This window comes from Mastigoproctus giganteus, chromosome 9 (assembly GCF_048544385.1).
Source record: "Mastigoproctus giganteus isolate SK-2022 chromosome 9, ASM4854438v1, whole genome shotgun sequence".
NCBI lineage: Eukaryota > Metazoa > Arthropoda > Arachnida > Uropygi > Thelyphonidae > Mastigoproctus > Mastigoproctus giganteus.
In genome coordinates this window covers 117,465,191-117,488,400 of record NC_143583.1, presented here as the reverse complement: position 1 = coordinate 117,488,400, position 23,210 = coordinate 117,465,191, and the positions used below count along the sequence as shown (strand labels likewise).

The 23,210-nt window shown below is 36.4% G+C and overlaps 1 protein-coding gene across 4 annotated transcripts in view; it reads left to right on the top strand.

Annotated features, from left to right (window-relative positions):
* The window catches only part of LOC150080669 (mitochondrial import inner membrane translocase subunit TIM44), a 198,339-nt gene that overhangs the window by 164,446 nt on the left and 10,683 nt on the right, over positions 1–23,210 (top strand). For 2 of the 4 annotated variants that reach the window (XM_090381988.1, XM_090381989.1), the window contains exon 13: positions 13,051–13,161. In XM_090381988.1, the coding sequence (XP_090238114.1) occupies positions 13,051–13,161 (111 nt within the window). Of the gene's footprint in view, positions 1–13,050; positions 13,163–23,210 lie in introns of those variants that run through there. The other 2 variants (XR_016547431.1, XM_090381990.1) reach the window with 2 other exon arrangements.

Sequence of the window (23,210 nt, the reverse complement as noted above, 5' to 3'; positions counted from 1 at the left end):
GTTTCTACAAAATCTCGTGTAGTGCAAAATCATGTTATGTGAGACTAAGAACCAGCAAAAAAAGAGGAGTTACGTTCAAAAAGCTAACAAAAATACACCATTTTTTTATAACTATCGGAAAGTTAATTTTTATTAAAAATAATAATAACTGAACAAACGTCTTACAAACTGTGATACATATATGCCAGATACTGTACGTTCATTTAATTTTCTTCCTCTTCATCGCTGCTAAGCACAATCAAATGAGAACATCTTCTCTGTTGCAGAACACCTTCACCTTCTGAACTTTATTCTGCAGCATCTAGATTTCGTGTATCTTCTGCTCTCTACAAAAATTAGTAATCTGGGTTTTTTGCTTGATAGATCTTTGTAAATTTTTCATGGTATGGAGCTAAGCATTTTTGAAGCTCCCTTTTGAACTGTGGGCTCCTTTCATTTAAAAATCTGCATTCAAAAAATAAGATTCTAATTGCTTGGCTAAGTTGATGCCTTCTGGTATACTTTTTAGTGTAAAATTTGGAACTCTGAATTGATTTGGTTTACCTCTGATGCCATTTCTACGAAATCCACTTCACTGGCCTCTTTTTGTACCAGTAATTCTTGAACATCTTCAGTAGTCATATCATCAAAACCCTCCCCTCCTACCAACTTAGCAAGTTCTACAATCACACCGATTCCGTTTTTTGCTAGTTTGACCATACGGTATTTCCTGAATAAACTGACTCCGGCCATACATTTTCCCAATGTGCAGTAATGTTGACGGTTGGTTTTACTTCCTTTGAGCAATAAAGCTATGACTCCAATACAGTCCACAATTTGAAAAATGTTTCCATGCCTCCAACACTTCAATAGATTTGGAATCAATTATTTTCCAAAATCCATTGTAACAATTTTCTGATGTAATGAAAATTGTAACAATTTTCTGATTTAATTAAAGGTAAATTAAAGAAGTTGTATTTGGTGGTAGAAACATTATTTCGATGTTTGGGTGACTTTAAACCTTATGGCCTGGCACGTTATCAAATAGTAATAAAACTTTGAAATCTAGATTTTTTTTCCCTCAAGTTCAATAGCATAGAACTTAACACAGGGATTTCTCAATAATTTTTTTGTATGACTAGCGAGCCAAAAGTGGGGATTTACAAAAATCCCTGCTTAAAGCGAAACTGTGTTATATATGTACTGTGTTGTGCGAGAATTGCTGCAATTTATCAGTTGTGTTGTAGAAGTACCATGTTATACAAGGTTTGCTTGTGCTAGATAATCTGTTTATATATTTCTTGTTTCACTGGGTGTAATATTAAAACATTTTCTTAGGAAATCATGATGTGTGCATAAGTACAAAAATTAGCATGCTCTTAGCCTTGTAACATCTTTCCATAAAGGGGCAAGTTCCGCTGGCTTGTTGGTTGACTAGAAATCCTTAAAATGTCATCAGAGCAATGTAAAATATCGTTTAACTTATACACATCAATTTGCTACCTTGTTTAACTAGTTCCCCCCCCCCCCAAAGAAAGCTGCACATTACTTGAATTAATAATTCATTTACAATTTCAGTACTTTAGCATTATCTATCAAACAGACCCAAACAAGCAGTTTACAAGCAAATTTACAAAAAAACCTACTGAAATTTAAGAATTCACAAAGCAAGTTTACAGGTTCAAAAAAAGCTATATGTTATATGAATTAATAATCCATTTACAACTTGATTTTTAGCCTTTCAGTACTTTAGCATCGTCTGTTAAGCAGGCCCATTGGCTACATACATATTTGAGTGCAAAATCTTAGGTATAATTGTAGTAATAAGACTCCACAGAAAAAATTAGCTAGCTAAATTACTAAATATATTTCGATAGGATGAATGAGCAAGCACTAATTAGTGCTACTGCTCCTTCAATTTGATTGTATTGAAACTATAGAGGAAAGCTCCTATGGCCATAATTGCAATTAAGCAATTTCACTGAGAATAATCTACATTTTAATTTCTAATTATATCAGCAATATTGTTATTAATTAAATTAATTATTGATATTGTTATTGTTATTAAATAAATTAATTAATTAAATAATTAATTAATTAATTTACATTAATTAATTATTGTAAAATAAGCAAAACATAAAATTACCTTAATAAAGGAGTAGGGTTTCAATGTAAATGCAGTCGTTGAAATCGAAAAAAGTTAAGAAATAGAATGTAGTTAAACATCTGTTATCTAATTGGACAACATGTACTGTATTTCCCCATGTATAAGACGCACCTTTTTTCGAAAAATTTGGGGTCTAAAAACTGGGTGCATCTTATACAGTGGTTGTAGATTTTTTTTACTTGCATTTCCTGCTTTTTCGCACGTGTTGTCTTTGTGCTCATTGTTTCGCACTTGTTACTGGTATATTAGGTTACGTTTTGCCCAGAAATGGCTCAGAAAAGATTTTCGTACAGTGCTGGATTCAAGTTAAAAGTGATCCAGTTTGCAAAAGTGAATGGAAATCGTGCTGCTGCTGAACATAAGTTTGGCCCTCCTCCAACTGAGAAAACAATCCGAGACTGGCTACAGGTAGAAGAAACCCTACTGAAAACGCCACAGCAGAAGAAGGCCATTAGAGGCAAGTCAGCAAAATGGCCTGATTTAGAGAGGCAATTGAAGGTATGGATTGAGGAGCAAAGGGCAATTGGAATTCCTGTGTCCACAAAGATGGTTCAGCTTGAGGCAAGAAAAATTGCTGATGAAAAAGAAGTTACTGATTTCAAAGGACACAATTGGCGCTTCAGGTTCATGAAACAGAATGGACTAAGCATGTGTACACGCACCAGACTTGCCCAAAAGATGCCTGAAAGCTATGAGCAGAAGGTCCTTGAATTTCATTGTTTTGTCATTCAGTGTCGGAAGACACATCAGTTTGAGTTGGGACAGATTGCAAATATGGACGAAGTCCCCATTCAATTTGATGTCCCAAGTAACAGAACTATTGATAAGAAGGGGATGAAAACTGTAACTGTGAAGACAAGTGGACATGAAAAGAGCCATTATACAGTTGTTCTAGCTTGTTGTGCCGACAGAATCAAGCTGCCTCCTATGCTGATTTTCGAACACAAAACAATGCCAAAAGAAGACATTCTTCGAGGAGTGATTGTCCACATTCATGACAAGGGTTGGATGGATCAGGATGGGATGAAGATCTGGTTTGAGAAAGTTTGGAGCAGGAGACCAGGTGGACTCTTATGCAAACCTGCCCTATTGGTGCTTGATCAGTTCAGGGCACACATAACAAAAAATACAAAGAAGATTGCTGCAGAGCAAAAACAAAACTTACCGTCATACCTGGAGGCTTGACATCCCAGATACAACCACTTGATGTCAGCATTAACAAACCCTTCAAAGCTGCCAATGGATGAAGTCTTCTGGGGACAATTTGACACCAGCAGGAAAAGTGAAGAAACCAACTATAGGAGAAGTTTGTACCTGGGTGAAAAGATCCTGGGATAATATCAAGATTGAGATCGTTGTCAAGTCATTTAAGAAGTGTGGCATTTCAAATGCCATAGATGGAACTGAGGACGAGGCAATATATGAAGACAGTGATTCGTCATCAGACACAGATGAGGACAAGCTAATGGATGGGAGTTTTGACAGTGATGAGTTGTATGAATTTTATGATGAATAAAACTTGAATTCAATAACTTTATGTAATACATTTTTTTTTTCAAATTTCGGGCCCCAAAATTAAGGTGCGTCTTATACATGGGGAAATACAGTAAGTCTGAAGCAGATACTAGTATTGATGTACACCATTTACTTCAGATAACTGTCAAAGTTATTATGCATTAACTCCACATTTAAGGTAATATGGTAGACACTCTCCCACCATTATTCAGGGACAGACCAACCAGAAACTTTTTTTTTCCTTTCACTATTCTGCTCATTGTCCTAGCAGTTTTTTCAAGTAAAACTACAACTTCACTATAAAATTAAAAAATTTTAAAATAATTATGTGAATTTCTGCTTCAAATTTTTTCTTCATTTCTGTTTAACAAATTGTCCATATTAGGAGTGACATAAAAACTGTGTGTGTGTGTGTAGGCGCGTGCGTGTGTGTGTGTGCGAATTTAATGGACCAAAGGATGCAGTGTGTAATTATAGACTTGTTAGCTTAATGTCTGTTCCAGGGAAAATAATGGAGTCGTCACTGGCTAAAGAAGTAATGCAATTATTCTGCAAACACAGCATGGGTTTGTTAAGGGGTGGTATTGTCTAACCAACTTGATAGGTTATTATGATTCTGTGACCAAGTAACTGGATGCAAAAATAATTTTTATATCATATACTATACTTGGATTTCAGGAAGGTTTTTGATACTGTTGCACATAAAAGACTGCTGTACAAACTGGAGCATTGGTGCATTAAAGGAAAGTTACCCATATGCAAAGTACTGCATATGGGTAACAGTAGTCCCAAAGTAATGTATGAACTGGCTACACTCAAGGTAGTGGAAAAGGAAAAAGACCTGGAAGTAACTGTGCAGACAAGCTGCTAGGACAGCTCATGGGGTTTTGTTAATGATATACAGGAATTCTGCTAGCAGAGATATTAGCATTAGCAGAGGCATATGATGCAAGAAAGCAAGCTTAAACAACATCAGCCAAAAAAAAAAAAAAAAGACCTTCCCATCCATCATTCGCTCCAGATGTTTGTCTAGTTCTATCTTAAATTTATTTAAACTGTCAACTTCTACAATGACAGATGGAAGTTTGTTCCAGCAATCAACCACCCGCTGGCTAAAGGCAAACTTCCGCACATCTATCCTACAACTCTCCTCAGTTTGAATTTATGTCCCCTCAGGTGATTAATCTGGGCAAGAGAAAGAATCCCATCAGCATTGAGCATGCTCAAACCATTCAAGTCCTTATACGCTTCAATCAGTTCACCTCACAGGTGCCCAGTCTTCAGACACTGTAATTTGTAAAACTCAAGCTTATCTTCGTAAGAGCAACCCTTTGTTCCTTCCACTCACTAATCTTGTTGCCCTTCTCTGTACTCTTTCCAGCCACTCTACATGCTTCCTAAAATGTGGCCTCCACACCTGTATACAGTACTCAAGGTGTGGCCTGGCCATTGCCTTATAAATTGATATAAACTGGCCATTGATATAAATTCTTGTATATCATTGACAAGACACCATGAGCTACGCTCGACCGTCTGCAATTCACTGCACGGTTACCCCCAGGTCCTTTTCATTCTCTGCCATCCTCAGTGTAGTACTACACAGTTGATGCTACCCATATGCAGTACTTTACATTTGTCAACGTTAAACTTCAGCTGCCACCTCTCAGCCCATCTCTCAACTTTTCTAGCTCCTGTTGCAATAGCGTACTGTCATTAGTGTCACTAACAATCCTGCCAACCTTCGTGTTGTTTGCAAACTTAGACATTAAGCCTGATATTCCATCATCAATAGCATTAATGAATACAGAAAACAACAATGAACCCAACACTGAACCCTGGGGTACTCCACTAATAACATTAATCCATTAAGAGCAGTGACCATTGATTACCACTCTCTGTTCTCCTCCCACTCTACCATCCCTTTATCCATAACAGCAATTTGCCTCCAATGCCACACTGCTCCAATTTGTGCAGCCCAGGAGTGGATTAAGGTCAGTTGAGGCCCCGGACGCAGAAGAAAATATTGGGCCCCTTAAAAAAAAAAAAGAGAGAGAGACAGGGAAAATAAAAATACATTTTAACCAACTTTTTAAATAAATAAAAAATATTATGTACTATTAATGTTTTATTTCCAATAAAATTTGAATGTATGTATAATATAATTAATAATAGCATAATAATAATCACAAAGTTTTGAACTAATATGTTCAACTAATTTATTGGGGTTTTGCGTGGGCCCTTCAGAAGTCGGGGCCCAGGGCGCGCACCCAGTGCACCCACCATTAAATCCGCCTCTGGTGCAGCCCATGCTGTGTCTAAATTACTATAACTGTAGTCTTGTTTAGATGATCCTGCAGTGCTTCTTTAACCAGTGCCTCCATTAATTTTCCAGAACAGAAGTTAAAAGTAACAGGTCTGTTAATTACTTGTCACCCTCTGATCCTCCTTTATGAATTGGAGTCACATTTGCACATCTGCAGTCCATGGGTACTTTCCCCAAGTCCAAGGAAGCTCTCACACTTATGGTTAGGGGTGCAGTTTTTTTTTTTTCGACCACTGTACATCCTTTGACTGTGTGTGTGCATGCGTGCACACATCTTTCTGTCCCTTCATGAACGGGTCCACTCTTATACTCATGAGGAAGAGCATAAGAACAGTAGACACTTTTTTTTGCAAGAAAAAAGCTTGACTCGGTTTTAGAAGGATTGAGTATATTTATTTATTTTTTATTTATATTTATATTTTTTTTTACACTGGAGAATTACCTGGAGATAGTCATTTATGGAACTGTTGCTGGATATTTGAGAAGTTGAAGCTCTTTTCTTCAACCAGGGCAAGATTACCCAAACTGTAGAATGGAATGTAGTGTTCTATCATTGGCCAAACTATGGATTGGGATATCCAGTCAGTAGAAGAAGGGCATTAATATACAAGAGGAAAAGAATGGAGAAACCTTGCAGAATACCAGCATTAGTGGAGAAGTTAGAAGGCAGAAAGCCATTTACTATCACTTGTAGTGGATGGTCAGCGAAAAAATTGGATATGTAATTGCATAAAACAGTCAGCAGTCTATAAGATGGCAGCTTGTTTAGAAGGCCTTTATGGCAAACATGATCAAAAGCTTTAAAAATGTCTAGAGCAAATGCTTGAGGTTGCCAAATTTTATATCAGATTTGTCTCAAGATGAATAACATATATCAACATGACAGAATCTATATTGGTGATGTTGATCATTTTGAAGGTTTCGAGATAGCTGAGGAGTCGGCAGTTGATGGAGTTCCCCATTACAGTAGAGATAAGTGGAAATGGGACAATAATTGTAATGAGGGATTTGTCTCCCTTTTTTGGAATTGACTAGATATCAACCAATTTCTAAGCAGAAGGAAAAAACAGATGGAATAAATAAGAGAATATAAAAATCTTCTAACTGGGTCTGATAGGAGGTGGTTTACCAAGGTTATGGTTCAAATTTTGGTGGTTTACCAAGGTTAGAACTATCAGGTTGTTACAGAGGTATAAATGAATAAAAATTTTTGGTAGTAGCTTTGGAAAGAGGCCAGAATTCTCAACTACAATTAGGACAAGAAGCAAGTCTTCTGCTCTTAGCCTGTTCAAAATTGAGTTTGGATTGATTAGTAACTACCTTACAGTTTTGCGAGCCTTAGTGTAGGCAGAAAATGAAGCTGAAGATTTGCATATATTTCAGTTGTGATATGCTGAATTCTTTAAACTTATCTTGAACAGTCTTAGCACATTTTTTGGAAAACCAAGGTTTATAATAAAGGATGAGATTTATGGGTAGAATGCAGAATAAAGGATCCTTGCAGAAATAATTTTCGTTGACATCATCTGAGAAAATATTGTGTAAGTGGTTGGGTTAGAATGTTTGAGGAATTATTTTCTGTACTGCCTAGTTTATTAAGCCATGTAGAGTTTCTTCTGGTGAGAAGAGAGCAGTGGAACTTCAATGTCTGCTGTGCGGCTGGATATGCTTAATGGGAGGGAGGGTGAAGACAGTAGAACTGTTGCTATTATCCCCGGAACTAATGTGCAATTGCATAATTGTTACACTAGGGAATGCATCCCCCCCCCCCCCCCCCATTGCTACCTTTTCAAAAATTTTATCAGCAAAAAATAATTCAAAACTTCATTTTTTTGACACCACCCTACATTTTCAATCTGTTATGAACGTAGTTCTGGGCAATCCATTTTTTAAATTGAAAACATATTTTTAAATATATATTTTTAAATAACATGGGACATGCACATACATTTGTTCTTGTTCAGACTCTCCTTCCGTCTTTTGGTGTGACATAATTTGTTGCTATGGAAAGAGCACTTTGCTATGGCTCATGCACAGCAGAGAGATTCACTTGTGATAATTTTCAAACTGCCTCCATTATAAATTGTCTACAGTTAGTTGTAAACTAACTGTAGACAGTGTATAATAGAAGTAGTTTGAAAAAGATAGCAGTGTATATTAAAATAAAAGATAGCAGCATGTAGTAGTTAAAGGTGGAGTTGGCTTTCTGGTCCATAAAGATATAAAAAACAACATTTTGGAATTCAAAAGTACATCACCAAGTGTGTCAAGACTACTACTCAAGATTTCTAACAGATACAAACTAAATTTTATAATGATATATGCACCAAAATCAAGCCATGATGATGAAGAGGTTAAAGAAATGTACACATAAATTGAGAGTCTTCGAGATCAGCAGAAAACCCGCTACGCTATCATTATGGGGGACTTCAAGGGGGAACTATAGGAAATTTTGGAATTAGTGAAAGACTTGTGGAATTTGTAGAATCTCGAGGATTGTTAGTAATGAACACTTTTGTCAAGAAAAAGGTGAACAGAAAGTGGACATGGAAGAGCCCAAATGGATTAACAACTAATGAAATCCACTTCATCCTCACTAACAGAAGATGTATTGTGAATGATATTGCTGTCCTGAACAAGATAAATGTTGGAAGTGATCACAGAATGGTAAGATGCACACTTGATATAAATGTAAGAAAAGAAAGGAAAAAAACTGACTCGAGTAAATAATACGAAGGTCTTTGAGATAACAGAACAGGAGAAAAAGCAGTATGTACTTGAACTTAAGAATGAGTTTGAGCTTCTGCAGACTGCTCAGGACCAAGATATCGACGAGGAATATTACGCTTTCTGAAAGTGATAAAGCCCAAGAAACCTATAGGTAAAAAGAAATCCAAAAGAAAAAAAAATTAGTCAAGAAACACTTGTCGTGATGAACCAAAGACGACAAATTAAGAGCAAGATAAACACTGACAGAAAAAAATTGAGTCATTGAGTTATACAAAGCCATTAGAAAAAGACTCAGAGAGGACATAGGAAGATTTAACACAAGAAAAATAGAACAAGCATTAAGGGAAAACAAAGAACTTAAATCAGCAGCCGTGAGCAGTAATACAGAAAGGGAAATGATACTGAAACTGAAGAATAGCGATGGTATACTTATAAATAGCAGAAAAGGCATAATTCAAATAGCAGAAGACTACTATAGAGAATTATACAAGGAGTGAGGGAATGATGTCAGCAGTGGGGAAGATGGATCGTAAATTAGTAACACATACAACATACCTGATATCCTTCCTGATGAGGTAGAACATGCATTAAAGAAAATGAAGAATCAGAAACCCCTGGGGGAAGACGAAGTTAATGTAGAGTTGTTAAAATGGGGAGGAAGAGTCATGACAAAAACTGGCAAGACTCTTCACAAAATGCATTAGAAAAGGTGTGATGCCTAAGGAGTGGAATAATGCAATCATAGTTTTGCTGCATAAGAAAGGAGATAAATCAGAAATTGGAAGTTATAGACCGATTAGCTTGTTATCCCATATCTTCAAGTTGTTCACAAGGGTCATTACTAACAGATTAGAAAGAATACCTGATGAGAATCAACCGAAAGAGCAAGCTGGCTTTAGGATAGGATTCTCAACTATGGATCACCTTCACGTAATATCACAGCTAATGGAGAAAGTAAATGAATATAAAACACCATTATGCCTTGCATTATGAAAAGACATTTGACTCCATACAGCATAAGGCAATGTTTCGGGCACTGGAAAGACAAGGCATAGATACCCGTATATTATGATTTTGGAAATAACAGAGTTGTACCCAAGAGAAGCTAAAAGAAAACCTGGAAGACAACGGCAGAGATGGACAGATGAATTTCACGAGTTCATAGGTAGTAAATGGATGGCCATTGTACAAAACAGAAGGAACTGGAAAGTTGCTGGAGAGGCCTTCATCCTGCAGTGATTGAAAATTGCTGATGATGAAGATGACTAGTAAAAATTTCAAGACGATTTTTTACATTAAAGCATTCAAAACCGTTTTGAAGTGACTTTCAAAATGCAGATCTACATATGTACTTGCCAGAGTCATGACCAAGTCACACAAAAAATATATATCTACATACATGCATTCCGTGGAATGGGTTAAAATAACACATTTGCAATACCAAAATGGCAATATCCCAATATCATATAATGTTTGACTCTAAATTCTCAGAAAGTATCTGAAATACTGCTGCCAACCATTTGTAATAGCATTCAAATAAATTTTAGAGTCTTTAGTAACCCAAAACAGTTTTTGGTTTGTGCTTTTCTATATGTTTATTTTAAAATGCATCTTGCTATTGTTTTATGCAGTAAAATAAAACGTCTGCTGGTGTTATTTAAGGATATACACTGACTAAAATTCCACTGTTCATAAAGGAGGCAGTCACCTTTGAAGACTTTTGTTCTGTCACTTTTAACTCTGTAATATTTTTATATATATTATTTTTATCACTTCTTAGTTTTATCATTTTATCAGTGTATGTTTTCTTTTATTAAATATTTTATCATATAATACAGGTTGGTGTATTTATTCAAGTTATTCTGAGTGATTCTTCCATGTTTGTATAATTTGTTGAAAATTTTTACATTAGTATTGTTTACAAACATGAAAATTTACTGTGAAAGCTGTAAAAATTGTTCAGTGTTCAGCAAATAAGTCAGGGCATGTCAACCTAATGATAAAAACTAGGGGGACCAAAAAAAACTTTTGAGTTGTACATTGCTAATTATGTTTGAGTTGCCCAACCTTCAGTCATCTCAAATAGCAAGAAAATCTTATGACTGTCTAACAAACTTCCACCATAAACATTGTTGGTTGTTGCGGGTTTACTTTAAAACAGCTGAAGCATTGTTATTAATTTTTGTAGCTGTGACTGAAATCTCCAACTGCTAGAAGCATTCAGTTACAAAAAAAAAAAAAAAAAAAAACACAATTACCATCTATGATATGCTTATCCACCTTATTGTCAAATTCAGAAATGACAGAAGTGAAGAAGGATGTCCTTATATCTAACAGTGCCTCTTGCAAAAATTTTTGCCACAGATAACAACACAGAAGCTTCTTCAAACACTTCTTGTTTAAAGAAGCTTTTAACTTACAAAGACCTCCTAACACAGTAAATAAACATTGGAAGACAGTCACTGCACATTACTTATTAATTTTTTATTATTTCCCACTATCGTCGCCTTCCAGGCAGAAGAAAATTATGCAACTCAACCAGCAGAACAGTTCAATTCTATTCTTGCCATCATATGGGGATAACAAGAACAAAAAAGAACATGACATTTAGCCCTATGTTGTCCCTTTGGCAGGTTGCAGCCCCAGTTTCTAGACTGAGTCTGCCAGATGTTACCAATGTTGTTAATTTTTTAATTTTTAACTTTTACTAATATGAGCCTCTAAAATTAAATTGCCACCTTGACTTGAGATTCACAAATGGAATTAAATATTTTGGTTATGATTATGTTTTCTGTGTAACTTAAATTCCATTATTTAGATGTTACAGTATGAGACAACTGTGTGTTAGGTAGCTCAAACTTTTTTACATGAATGATCAAAGCATGTTAAAAATTAATGGTGGGCCCTGCTATGCTTAAATGCTTCATCAGATATACTTTTAATTAGATAATGTTTTTATTATGAGTCTAATTAATAACCAAGAATATAATGCATTTCACAGCTTTAGTCAGATCAATAATAATTACATAACAAGAAGGGAAAATGATGAATAGTATAATAGGAAGGAATAATAATAATAAAAAATAGAGTAGATTTTGGTTAAATTTATTTATACTTAATCACAAATATCCAGATACTATATACTCCATAGCAGTGAAAGTGGAAATTTTTGCATGCTGTGTGACATGCAAAAACTAAGAGTTTTTCTGTAGTTAAAGGGGGGAGAGAGAGAGAGAGAGAGAGAGAGAGAGAGAGAGAGAGAGAGAGAGAGAGAGAGAGAGAGAGAGAGAGAGAGAGAGATGTTTAATAAGCAATAGTCTGTTGGTTACAATGAAAAGAACAGCAACAATTGAAAAATATAGTTTTAATCCTATAATTGACTGGAGGAATTCTTACAGGTCTCCTCAGTTGTAGTTTAACCAGTCTCAGGAGCAGAAAATAGGATTTTTACCCTGTGGGCTCTTCCAGGTTTTTTAGTTTCCACAAGCATGATACATTGGGGCAATATGGCCTAAGTTGCTGATACACCATAAAACCACCTGCAATACAGTAGACAGTCTTTATGAAACACCTTCCACCTGTTTATAACATATAAATGATGTTGACCTCCTCATATATACTTCCAGTTTTCCTCACGGTGACACTCCTGAACTGGGTATCTAGGCAGGCGAGTTTGTCAGTGACATGTTATTCTCCTCGGACTAAACCATAACACATCACACAAAGTTTGTGACAAAAAACACTTCCTTTCTAAAAAAGATCCTTTGCTATAAAATTGCTTCAGCACTGGAAGAATGTTATTTAGATGCCACAGTATTGCTCTTTCCTTAAAGGTATCACTACAAAAATATTTGGCCCAACACCCAAATCAGAAAAAAATAGGCTCAAACAATGCTACTACTGTCTTTCACAGTTAGGACAGTGCATTCTTTTTCAAAACATCTTCTACATTGACACCTAAGTTCTTTTATGCATTGGAAACATGTTGAAATTCATCAATTCAGATTATCCTTTTCCATTCCTCTAAATGGCAATTCCATTAAATATGGTGGCATTGTGCCCATTTTCTGTGCATTAACTTTCATGATAAAATGTTTGAGTGCAGCCATTCTTCGTTAGAATTTCCCCTCATGCAATTATCTGCATATAACAACTGTTGCCAGCATAAGATAATCTGCAGATAGATAATCATAAGTTTACAGAATATTCCAGCTTTAAAACTGGTACTCCTATTATACTTTGCTAGTATTATGAAAATGCTCTTTTGAATGAAATATTATTTATATTTTGATTGTAAGGAATGCAGTTTTTTGATTAAATACTGTTATCTTCCCAGTTAGCATTGGGAAAAATGATGGAACAAGGCCCAGTACTCATTGTCACTTTTCAAGCCCAGCAAATTGTAGTTCTAAGAGACTCCAATGGAAATGTGGTAGAAGGAGACCCTGTAAGTAGCATTAGATTACCATTAGCAGTAGTAGAGACATATGATGCAAGAAAGCAAACTTATACAGTATCAGTTAAAAAACAAAACAAAAAAGAGTTACCTTAAGATTTCATCTTACTTGTACCATGTTAGTCTATCTCAGGTGACAGATATTAGAGTACGTTTTTCCCCACTGGGAAATTGGTGTTTCATCATTTATTATTTATAAAAGCAAAGAAAAGGTAAATCCACCCTTAAACAGGAAGGTAAATACAACTATCAATATATATGACATATATCAGAAAATTTAAAATCACATTTATCAAAACTAATTGAAGGAAAGTGTGAAACTGATTTTTAGAATGCAAACAATTTTTAGTGTTAGCACATATACAGCCACTCCCCGACTTATATAAGAGTTGCGTTCCACGGCACTCTACGTAGGTCAGAATTTCCCTAACTTCTTATGCAGCACTTGCAACTATGTACGCTGAATTTGATTGAAACAAAAAAGAAATGTTCAATGGACGTGTAAATAGAATCATTTATTCAATTTTTTTATCTCATGCGCAGGGAAAATTACAAAAAGAGGAGACAGGCACAAGGCCAGCAAGTTTTACCTTTCGAGCATCTTTGCCAGAATTAACTCTCCAGCTGATAAGCACACCGCTGCAGAAGTTGAGGGCTGTGGAGATTTAGAAAGAGTTTTTTCCAACACATCACAAAATTTCTCTGCAGCTGCAGAATCGGCACTGGCGACTTCACTGCATACGTTAATGTTTTGGAAACCAGTGCGATGCTTGAACCTATTAAACCACCCACTGCTTGCCACGAACTTAGCTTGGGGTTTGCCTTACTTATCATTAATATCTTCATAAATACTTCTTGCTTTTTCTTGAATGGCCATTGGCCTCAGAGGCACTTGCTCCTGAATCTGATTTTCCATCCATATTATTAATAGCTTTTCCATCTTCGATATAGCACCTCAACCTGTTTTGTGATCACTGTTGATCTTAAATGCATTGATCCTTTAACATGTTCTTTTTACACATGCACTGTCCCTTAAAATAGTATTCACTGTTGAAGCAGCAAGACCTAATTCCATGCGAGACCTAAGTTAATCTTAATCTTTCTGTAAAACCTCTGATCTTTTAACTGTGTAGGGTAATTTGCCAGACAAAGATTTTCTTTCCCCCTTCCATCTCTCTCTCTCTCTCTCTCTCTCTCTCTCTCTCTCTCTCTCTCTCTCTCTCTCTCTCTCTCTCTCTCTCTGATTCGACTAATGAGGTAGGAATCTTATTTTGATCCTGCCCAAACATTTTAATTTAGATGACAAACTTTGTCCTGCTTCTTACTTCTAATTAATTATCTTTATTTCTAAATCAATTTTGTTTCGTTTCCTAGCACTGCCAGCACTTTCACTTTCTGTTGGTCCCTTTCCCTTCACCGTTGTAATAAGTAAATTGGAATGAAGAAAAGATTCTGAAAATTTATTTGTTTTTTATATGATTGAAGATTTCAGTGAAGATTTTACTGAAGATTTCAGTAATTAATTAGAATTTCACCATAATATCATCACATAAAAACCCACAAAATTCCAGTTATCTATCTGTATTATTGCAAATGCAATAAGATTGAGTTTACCAGATGTTTATAATAGATTGTGCTAACAGGAAAGCCCAATAAACCGGAAAGTGCAAATTGTTTTTATTGTTTTATGGTAGTGACCTCCAGAAATATGTTTTAGAAAAATATCACAAAAGCATTCAAAATTGATTCTTATAATGGAACATATGATAACGATGAAAGGTAGTGCAATTTCCATTATAAAAATGACCTTTTAGAGAGATAAATAACTTAGTTATATAGCAAAAATTTCAACTTCCGAGGTCTTAGAACGAATTACAAAAAAAAAAACCAATATGTTATTGGGTTACATTACGATATTTTTGCAATACCTCCATTTATTCCTACAGAATGCAAAATACATTTCCACGATTTTAAGTTTGCACCAGCCAGCAAAAACTTATGTAAAGTCGAATTTCCGTAAGTCGAGTATTACGTAAGCTGGGGAGTGCCTGTATAAGATATACCAAATGTGACTCAAAAGTTTCTGGACTGGCTGCAAAATGATACTACTATAGTATTGCAAAATTCATCTGGTAGTTTATAGTACAGTGCAGTCTTATGAATTATTTGCCATTTATTCCAAAATAAATGCCAACTCAGATGTTTCACTCAGAAGATATATGTCATTAAGTCCTATGTAATACTCTCCAGTTTGTGTTTTGTTTTTAAAAAAATTACTGACTTTAAATAAAAACACACATTGAGTTCTGTTTTAGGAAAAACTGCTGTGGAAATGTGACATGTTAAAATTTGCTTTTGAAGAGAAAACAATGAGTAAAGCTGAAACACTTGAGTTATTTTCAAAGTTATTTGCAAAAGTAGAATGACTTCTTTTTGCAATTATCAATGTTCAGAGCATCCATCCTCCAGCAAAGCAGGCATGATCTGACTGGAATTAGCATTAGTTCTTAACCAGTATTTACTAAATACTTTGTTTTGATTTGTGTTCTGTGTTATTTACTTATTACAATGGCGAAGGAAAAGGGACCATCAGAAAGTGCAAGTGCTGGCAGTGCTAGGAAACGAAACAAAATTGATTTAGAAATTAAGATAATTAATTAGAAGTAAGAAACTGGACTAAGTTTGTCATCTATTGCACGGAATTAGGTTTCGCTGCTTCAACAGTGAATAAGGTTTTTAAGGGACAGTGCATGTTTAAAAGAACATGTTAAAGGATCAACGCATTTAAGATCAACAGTGATCACAAAACAGTGTTCAGGTGCTATATCAAAAATGGAAAAGCTATTAATAATATGGATGGAAAATCAGATTCAGGAGCAAGTGCTTCTGAGGCCAATGGCCATTCAAGAAAAAGCAAGAAGTACCTCATTATATCAGTGTTTCTAGATGTATTATAATTGGCTTATTATTTATTACTTAGCATACTCTTCGTTTATTATTACTTATTGTCTACTCATTATTCTCTCATTAAATAAACTTTGTGTATAAACATAGTTAATCTTAATCTTTCTGTAAAACCTCTGATCTTTTAACTGTGTAGGGTAATTTGCCAGACAAAGATTTTCTTTTCCCCTTCCATATCTCTCTCTCTCTCTCTCTCTCTCTCTCTCTCTCTCTCTCTCTGATTCGACTAATGAGGTAGGAATCTTATTTTGATCCTGCCCAAACATTTTAATTTCAATGCAAGACAAACACTGATTGGATGCTTTTGCTCATCACTCAACAAATGAAGCATAAAGTTTTGCAGCAGTCCACCACATGTTTGTATTTTGTTAGACTTTCAGAGAAACCCACAATTCCTTTCTAAGGTTATTTCACCTGACAAAATATGGGTTTACAATGTTCTCCCCAGCAGATTTTGTCAGCTGGGTGGTATTATGAAGTAACCAGATGGGGAAGTGTAATACTTCGCATTATTATAAAATTTTAAAATTCTGGATTGCTAAAGAAAATAACATTTTCTTAAGCAATCCACAGCAAAAATTAATTGCATAATTTAACATTATATTGATTTAATGATAATTTGTTATTTGAAAACATTTAATATTGGCTAGTGTTATATTTTTTAACTGAAAAATGAAAATTCCAACACATATCCATAAACACACTAAATTTAACAAATAAGGTACTTTTTATTTAAAAAGTAGAATGCTCTAATAACAAATTTAAAAAAATAATTTTATTAGTATTCTATGTAAAAAAATAATAATCAAACATATTTAAATCTAAATATTTAAATGTTTTCTGATTTAACTTCTTCTCATTATGGGTTCTTATTTTGTTTTATTTCATTGCAATATATATTATTATATTTGTGCTCCTGTATGGAGACCAAGACAAACAATGTATCTAACAGTTCACAGAATTTACCATGGTGTTACTAGCTTGCTGAATTATAGTACTCAGCTTTCTGTAGAGATGGCTGCAAAGTGAGTGAGCTGATACACTGAGTCAACTTGGAAAGTGTCTGAAAGATTTGAATAACAAAAGTGAATCTCAGTCGACTCAGGGAATCGCAGAATTCAACTAACATATCAACGGCGTCGATATGTTGGTTGAATTCTGCTCAGCATAAAGCACACGACAATAATTTTGGTAATCTGGATTCACCGTGTCCAACTATGCGATGGCCGCATGCCGTCAGAGCGATGGTGTGTTTAGGGTGTAATGGCACCAGGGGTTCCCCCCATCTCCGCATAGTTTACATTGTCGTGTGATACAGTACACTGTACAGGCCAGAGATTTAAAAGTGTATGGATATTGTGGTGTGTAACATTGTGTATTGTTGTTCTTCTGGCTATTTAGCCGCTGGGCCCCTGGTAGGTCCCAACGTTGCCCATACTAAGCCCCATGGAGGCAGACCAGGTACACCAGTAATTTGTTTTACTCTGGCAGGCCCTGCCACCTAATTTCCTGAGATTTCAGTGGCTAGGGCCTATGAAAAAAGAAAATGGGGTAGGGAGAGATAGCGCTAGAAATGGAAAAGCCGAGAATGAAATTTGGGTCGTGCACTAGATGCTGAGTGGGGGGGAGACTGAAGACTGGGGGGGAAGTCAGAAGTGGAGACAAAAGAGAACACGAACCCCAATGATTTCCAGTGGGGCATTCCCATGCCCCACCAGGAGAGGGGGGGGAAGAGACTATAGTGTTTAGTGTCAAACAACACCAGGGGTTCCCCCATCTCCGTATGCTATACCGGTGTGAAACAGAACACTGTCAATGCCAAAGGTTTAAAGGTATATGGATTTTGTATGTGTGTAGTGTCGTGTATTGTTGTTCCTCTAATCATTTAGGCATTGGGCCCCTAATGGGACCCAACGTTGCCCTGTGGAGGCAGACAAGGTACACCAGTATTATAGTTATTTATTCTGGCAGGTCCTGCCACCTAATTTCCTGAGATTTCAGTGGCAAGGACATAAAAAATAATAATAAAATAAAAATAAAAAAGATAATAATAAGAAAAAAAAAAGCCACTATAGATAGGGATCAGCCAAAAGGAGTACTAGTTGGGCGATTTGATGTTATTAAGTTTTTGGGTGTAGGTCTCAAGCAATTTAGAAATGATTTGTATGCTAGTTTTACGTTAGAGAAGGGGAGGGAGATTGAAAACTGGGGGGAAGATAGAGATACGGGGTCCATAGAAAAGATGACCCCCAAGTCAGTGGAGCAGGCCCACGCCCCACCAGAGGGGAAAAGGAGGGGGACCAGATGTCACCTCTCCCTCCCACCCGGGGAGTGGAAGGCAAAGGACCACGCAAGGGAGAGTGACTAGAAAGGCCTAGTGGCAGCAGCTGAGCTGTGCTGGTGGTTCTGTCACTCTTGGACAAACCAAGGAAGGGGGGGGGGGATTTCTGAGAAGTGTTTCATATCCAGGAAGGTTCTTATTTTGATCTTCAGTGGGTAGTGTTTGAGTGCCTAACGCATCTAGCAGTGAAGACAGACTGCACAAACTCAGTAAAGGTGGCGTAGCACTGCTCGGGAGATTATCTTAGATTTTAGTAGCAAACCTTAGCTGGAACGCATCATATTCATGGCAGTTGTACATTACGTGATCCCTGTTTCTTCAGCTCCGCAGTGACACAGAGGATCATCTTCTATACCTAGGGATGTTAGTTTCCATTTAAAGGGTCCGTGGCCTGTCAATAGAAATGTAGTATGGAGGCCTGGTGGCTGGGGAGGAGGCTTTGGACTGATGAGGTTCACAGAGGGAATGAACTTTTTGGTTATTAATCCTTTATTGGTGGTGTCCCATGTCTCTTGCCAGGTCCTATACATAATTTCAGTGATTCTCTTCCTTTCCTGTTTGGGGTTGTTATCAAGGTTAAGAGTGATGCCTGCTGTTTTGGTGGGAATACTCTTCATCAATCATTGATACAGTCCCCTTCTTATTACCTCTATGTGTAGGGGTATATATCCAGCTAGCACCTTTAGAGCTGGGGTGCTTACTGTACGGCATGCCCTTGTTACAGCAAGGAGCATAGAATGCTTTTTGGAGTCCAGTTTACAGCGATTTCGGTTGAGGGAGGCCCTAGTACACCATACTGAGGCTTCATAGCAAACTATTGGGACAAATATGGCATTATAAATTAGGGCCAGAGCCCGGCACTTAAGGCCCCAGTCTGCACGGCTTTATACGGATGATCATGGCCGAGTATTTTTTTTTATTTTCTCTGACATATATTTCAAGTGAGGATCAAAATTTAGCTTCATATCTAAGACGATTCAGTGGCAGGGAGGGAAGGAGACAAGAAACCATCCCCTCTCCTCACCAGGATAGGGAAAGAAAGTAGGCATGGCTAGGTGCCCTGCCCACCTCGCCAACTGGCGAGGTGGCAGCATAGCTGCAAAGTCTTGGTTGGAGAGTGTCCATTTCAGTGATTTCCTTGTCTTATCATGGTAAGAAGAAGATGGGACTTCGGTCTTGGCTTCGGCCAGCAAAGCGGATTTCACAAGGTGTCCCGCCCAGGCCACCAACTGACAAGATGGCAGCCTAGCTGTTGCCTGATTGGAGAGTCCGTTTTGGTGTTTGTCTTGTCTTATTGTGATAAGAGGAAGATGAGACATGCAGTTTTGGTCCTGATGGGAGAGTGTCTAGTTTAGTGTTTGTTACAGTAGATCTTTGTAGAGGAAGCGATGAGTCTGTTGAGTTTTGTGATCAGATTTTTTTGATCACAGGATAGTGGTTGTTTCTTATTCAGTTTTGCCAGTGATGCTGTTCAGGCTGAAGTTCAGCACAGGGTTCATAGTGATGAGGTTGTTCTGGTCATTCTAAGCAGTTGCCAAGTTTCTTGGTTGTCGTAGGGTTCTGCACCTTGCGAACAAGTCTTGGGCAAACTTTGTGAATGGTTTGTAGTTCTGTTTATCATCAAGTAGGCTGTGTTCCTGGTTCCTGGGATTGTACTGGAGCTGAGTGATGAGAAAGGCCTGGAGGTCTTCGTATAGATGGCAGTCAAACATCATGTGGTCCCAGGTTTCTTGGGAACCACAGGCACATAGAGGGTTGTTTTCGATGCCTAGCATGGTGAGTTTGCTGCAGATGGCACCGTGTCCAGTTAGAAGATAGGTAGTTTGTATTCTGGTGAAAACAAGATTGGGGACTTGGGAAATACTCTGTTGATGCCTGGTATAAATTTTCAAGTTATTTCTCCTTTGGTGGAGGTTGTCCACCTTTCTTGCCAAATTTGTTGTATTAGGTCAGAAGTCTTCTTTTCTTGCTGGGTCTGTTGCTTAATGGATCTGTTGTGTGATCGATATAGGTAGCAGGTTTGTCCCTACTGAGTTGGTATGATGGTCGAATAGTGGGAGGTCTTATAACTGTCTAGGTAGGTAGATTACGTACCGAAAAGCTGAGTTCTACTGATCTTTCGGTATCTAATCACAATTCCAGCTGGATTGGCGTCCGCTCCTGTCACATTGACCTCTATCGCATAGTATGTTCAAATTAATATTGATCAAGATCAGTGAGTAGTACCATACAGTACCACGAGAATTACTTAAATTTTAGTTGGGCAGTCAGTTAAATTTACCGGGCGGTGCGCCCGTTCAATAGGTCCTGGAGAGAACACTGGTTTATGTATACAGTCTCAAAGCAACAGCCTTCGCAATGGAAGAGCCTAAAGCAGGCCAGACAGGTTTGTTCCGCTATGAAGAACATGCTAATTGTGTTTTTCATCATTGACAGAATTGTATACCAGGAATTCATCCCATAGGAACAAGCTGTAAATCAAAATGTTTACAAAGATGTTATTATTATTATTTTATTATTTTATTTATTTTTTGGTTCCACATCAACTCATTTCAAGACAATTTGTTGTATGAGAATTTGTTTATGAGACAGTTTGTTGCATGACAATTTCATTACAAGACAGTTCAGTGTATAAGAGTTTGGTGAAAGGTAGTTGTTGTTGTTATTTGGTTTTTAGGAGCATTTGCAACTAAGGCCATATTGCTCTGGGGATATACGGTGGTCATTCCCTGACCTTTCCGCATCCTCCGTATTTGGTGGTCATGAGCTCGAACCCCGGTCTCATCAAGAAGCGTGTGCTATGCACTGCTGCTCCTGCCAACCTGGCTACGGAGGTGCCATGAAAGACAGTTGGTGGTTGTAACAGTTATGACAATTCAGTGAATTCTTTGCAAAGTTTTAACGTTCCATGCTATAAATGGCTAATTTAGTGCTCGCGGTACAGTTTATATTTTTGATTGAGTGCAGACCACCTTTTTTTTTTTTTTTTTAATTTACTTTATCGTGTATGCATAAAACACCTATTATCGTCACCGTGTTTGTCTGTTCTTCCATCTGCATCTAATAATTCGACTCCTAGTGAATAGATTTTTTTTTAAATTTTATATTTGGTTCTTTCGGAAATTAATTTGTCTAGCCCTTCCAAATTTTATTAAAATCAGACCAACAGCAATAGCAATCTGGCAATTTCTTTGTCTGTCTATCTGCATATAATGCGACTTCCAATAGATGAATTTTTATGAAATTTTATATTTGGCTGTTTTAGAAAGATTTGCATGAATTTGTTGAGCATGCATCTGTTATCTTCAGCATAACTGATCGTCCATATTGTAAAGTTGTTTTATAAATTTGTAAAACATATATATGGAGGAAAGTCATGCTGAGAATAATAGATGCATACCTACTTTCCAACATGCTTACTGGTTTATCTTTCCAGCATGGTTTATCTGGAATAAACTGATTAAAAATATATATATATTATTTTCTAAATTTCTGCATTCCTGTTGTCTAAGGTGACCAAAGTTTCTCCCAGACCTTTTACTCTTAATTTCTGGTTTGTATGTGATACAAAAAATTGTCTCATACTCTGAATTGTTGATACAATGAATTGTCTAAGCAACTGTGGTTATCTTGTTGATCTAGTAGGCTCTGACAGAAATTCAAGCATTTGGAAATTTTCACAGTAGTCAGTACCACAGTAGTGGAGTGATCACTGTGGTTCCCTTAAACTTTCTCTTGTGTTATGGTAGGCATCTATATTTACATACGGCTTAGTGGGAGCGGGGAGGATATTCTTGTGTCATTTCAGATAGCAGTTGCATCATACTGTTACAGAATTCCATGTTATCATATGCTTCATTGGTTAAGTGTAGACACTTACTTGTTAACTTTGATATTTTTATTTTTTTCATTATATAGTTTTAATTTGATTTTTTATGCTTGGATACAGGTTTCAGTTAGCATTTCACTAGCTTTATTTCAGTTTGTAGCATTTTTCATATATGTGATATAATAGCATTTAATTTCATCATTATTTGATTACAGCATACTTAATTTACATTTTTAGCAAACATTTCAATTGTTTCCTTTGATATATATGTTTACAGCTGAATATGACTAATATGTCTAATCTGTAAGTTGTATGAGAACTGTGGTATTTGGAGGTAAGAAAAGTCACAATGTTGCCATCATTGCTTGATAAAATTTCAGTAGAAGGCCGTGCTTTAATGTTTTCATTTGCATTAGATTTTTATTTTTTTGAAGGACATCTTTTACAAAATGATTATGAAATCATTTCTAAAAGAAGTTCAGAATTGTATCATTAAATTCTCATTTAGGAAGTCACTATTCTGCATAAACATGCATTAAAAAAAATTTAGGCAGCCTGAATTATAGAAACTTCAAAATATAAATATATGCCCAATTTCATACCACAATTTTTGTAAACACAAAATTGAACATAAATGTGGGCAAATTCCATTCTGCTCTGACAATAGTTGATTAAATGTTTTAACTGCACATTTCCCAGCTCTGATTTTCATGTGTATGATAAAATCACTTACAAAATGTGTGTTGAAAAATGTCAGTGAGTGACATCTCATGCTGTATGTGTGAGCTAGTGTATCAGACATGCATACAAGTTGTAATATACAGATGTATATTACAACGTATACAGATGTAATTGTAGCCTAAAAGTGATATCACTTCCGGTATCATTGCAAAAATTTTCATATTA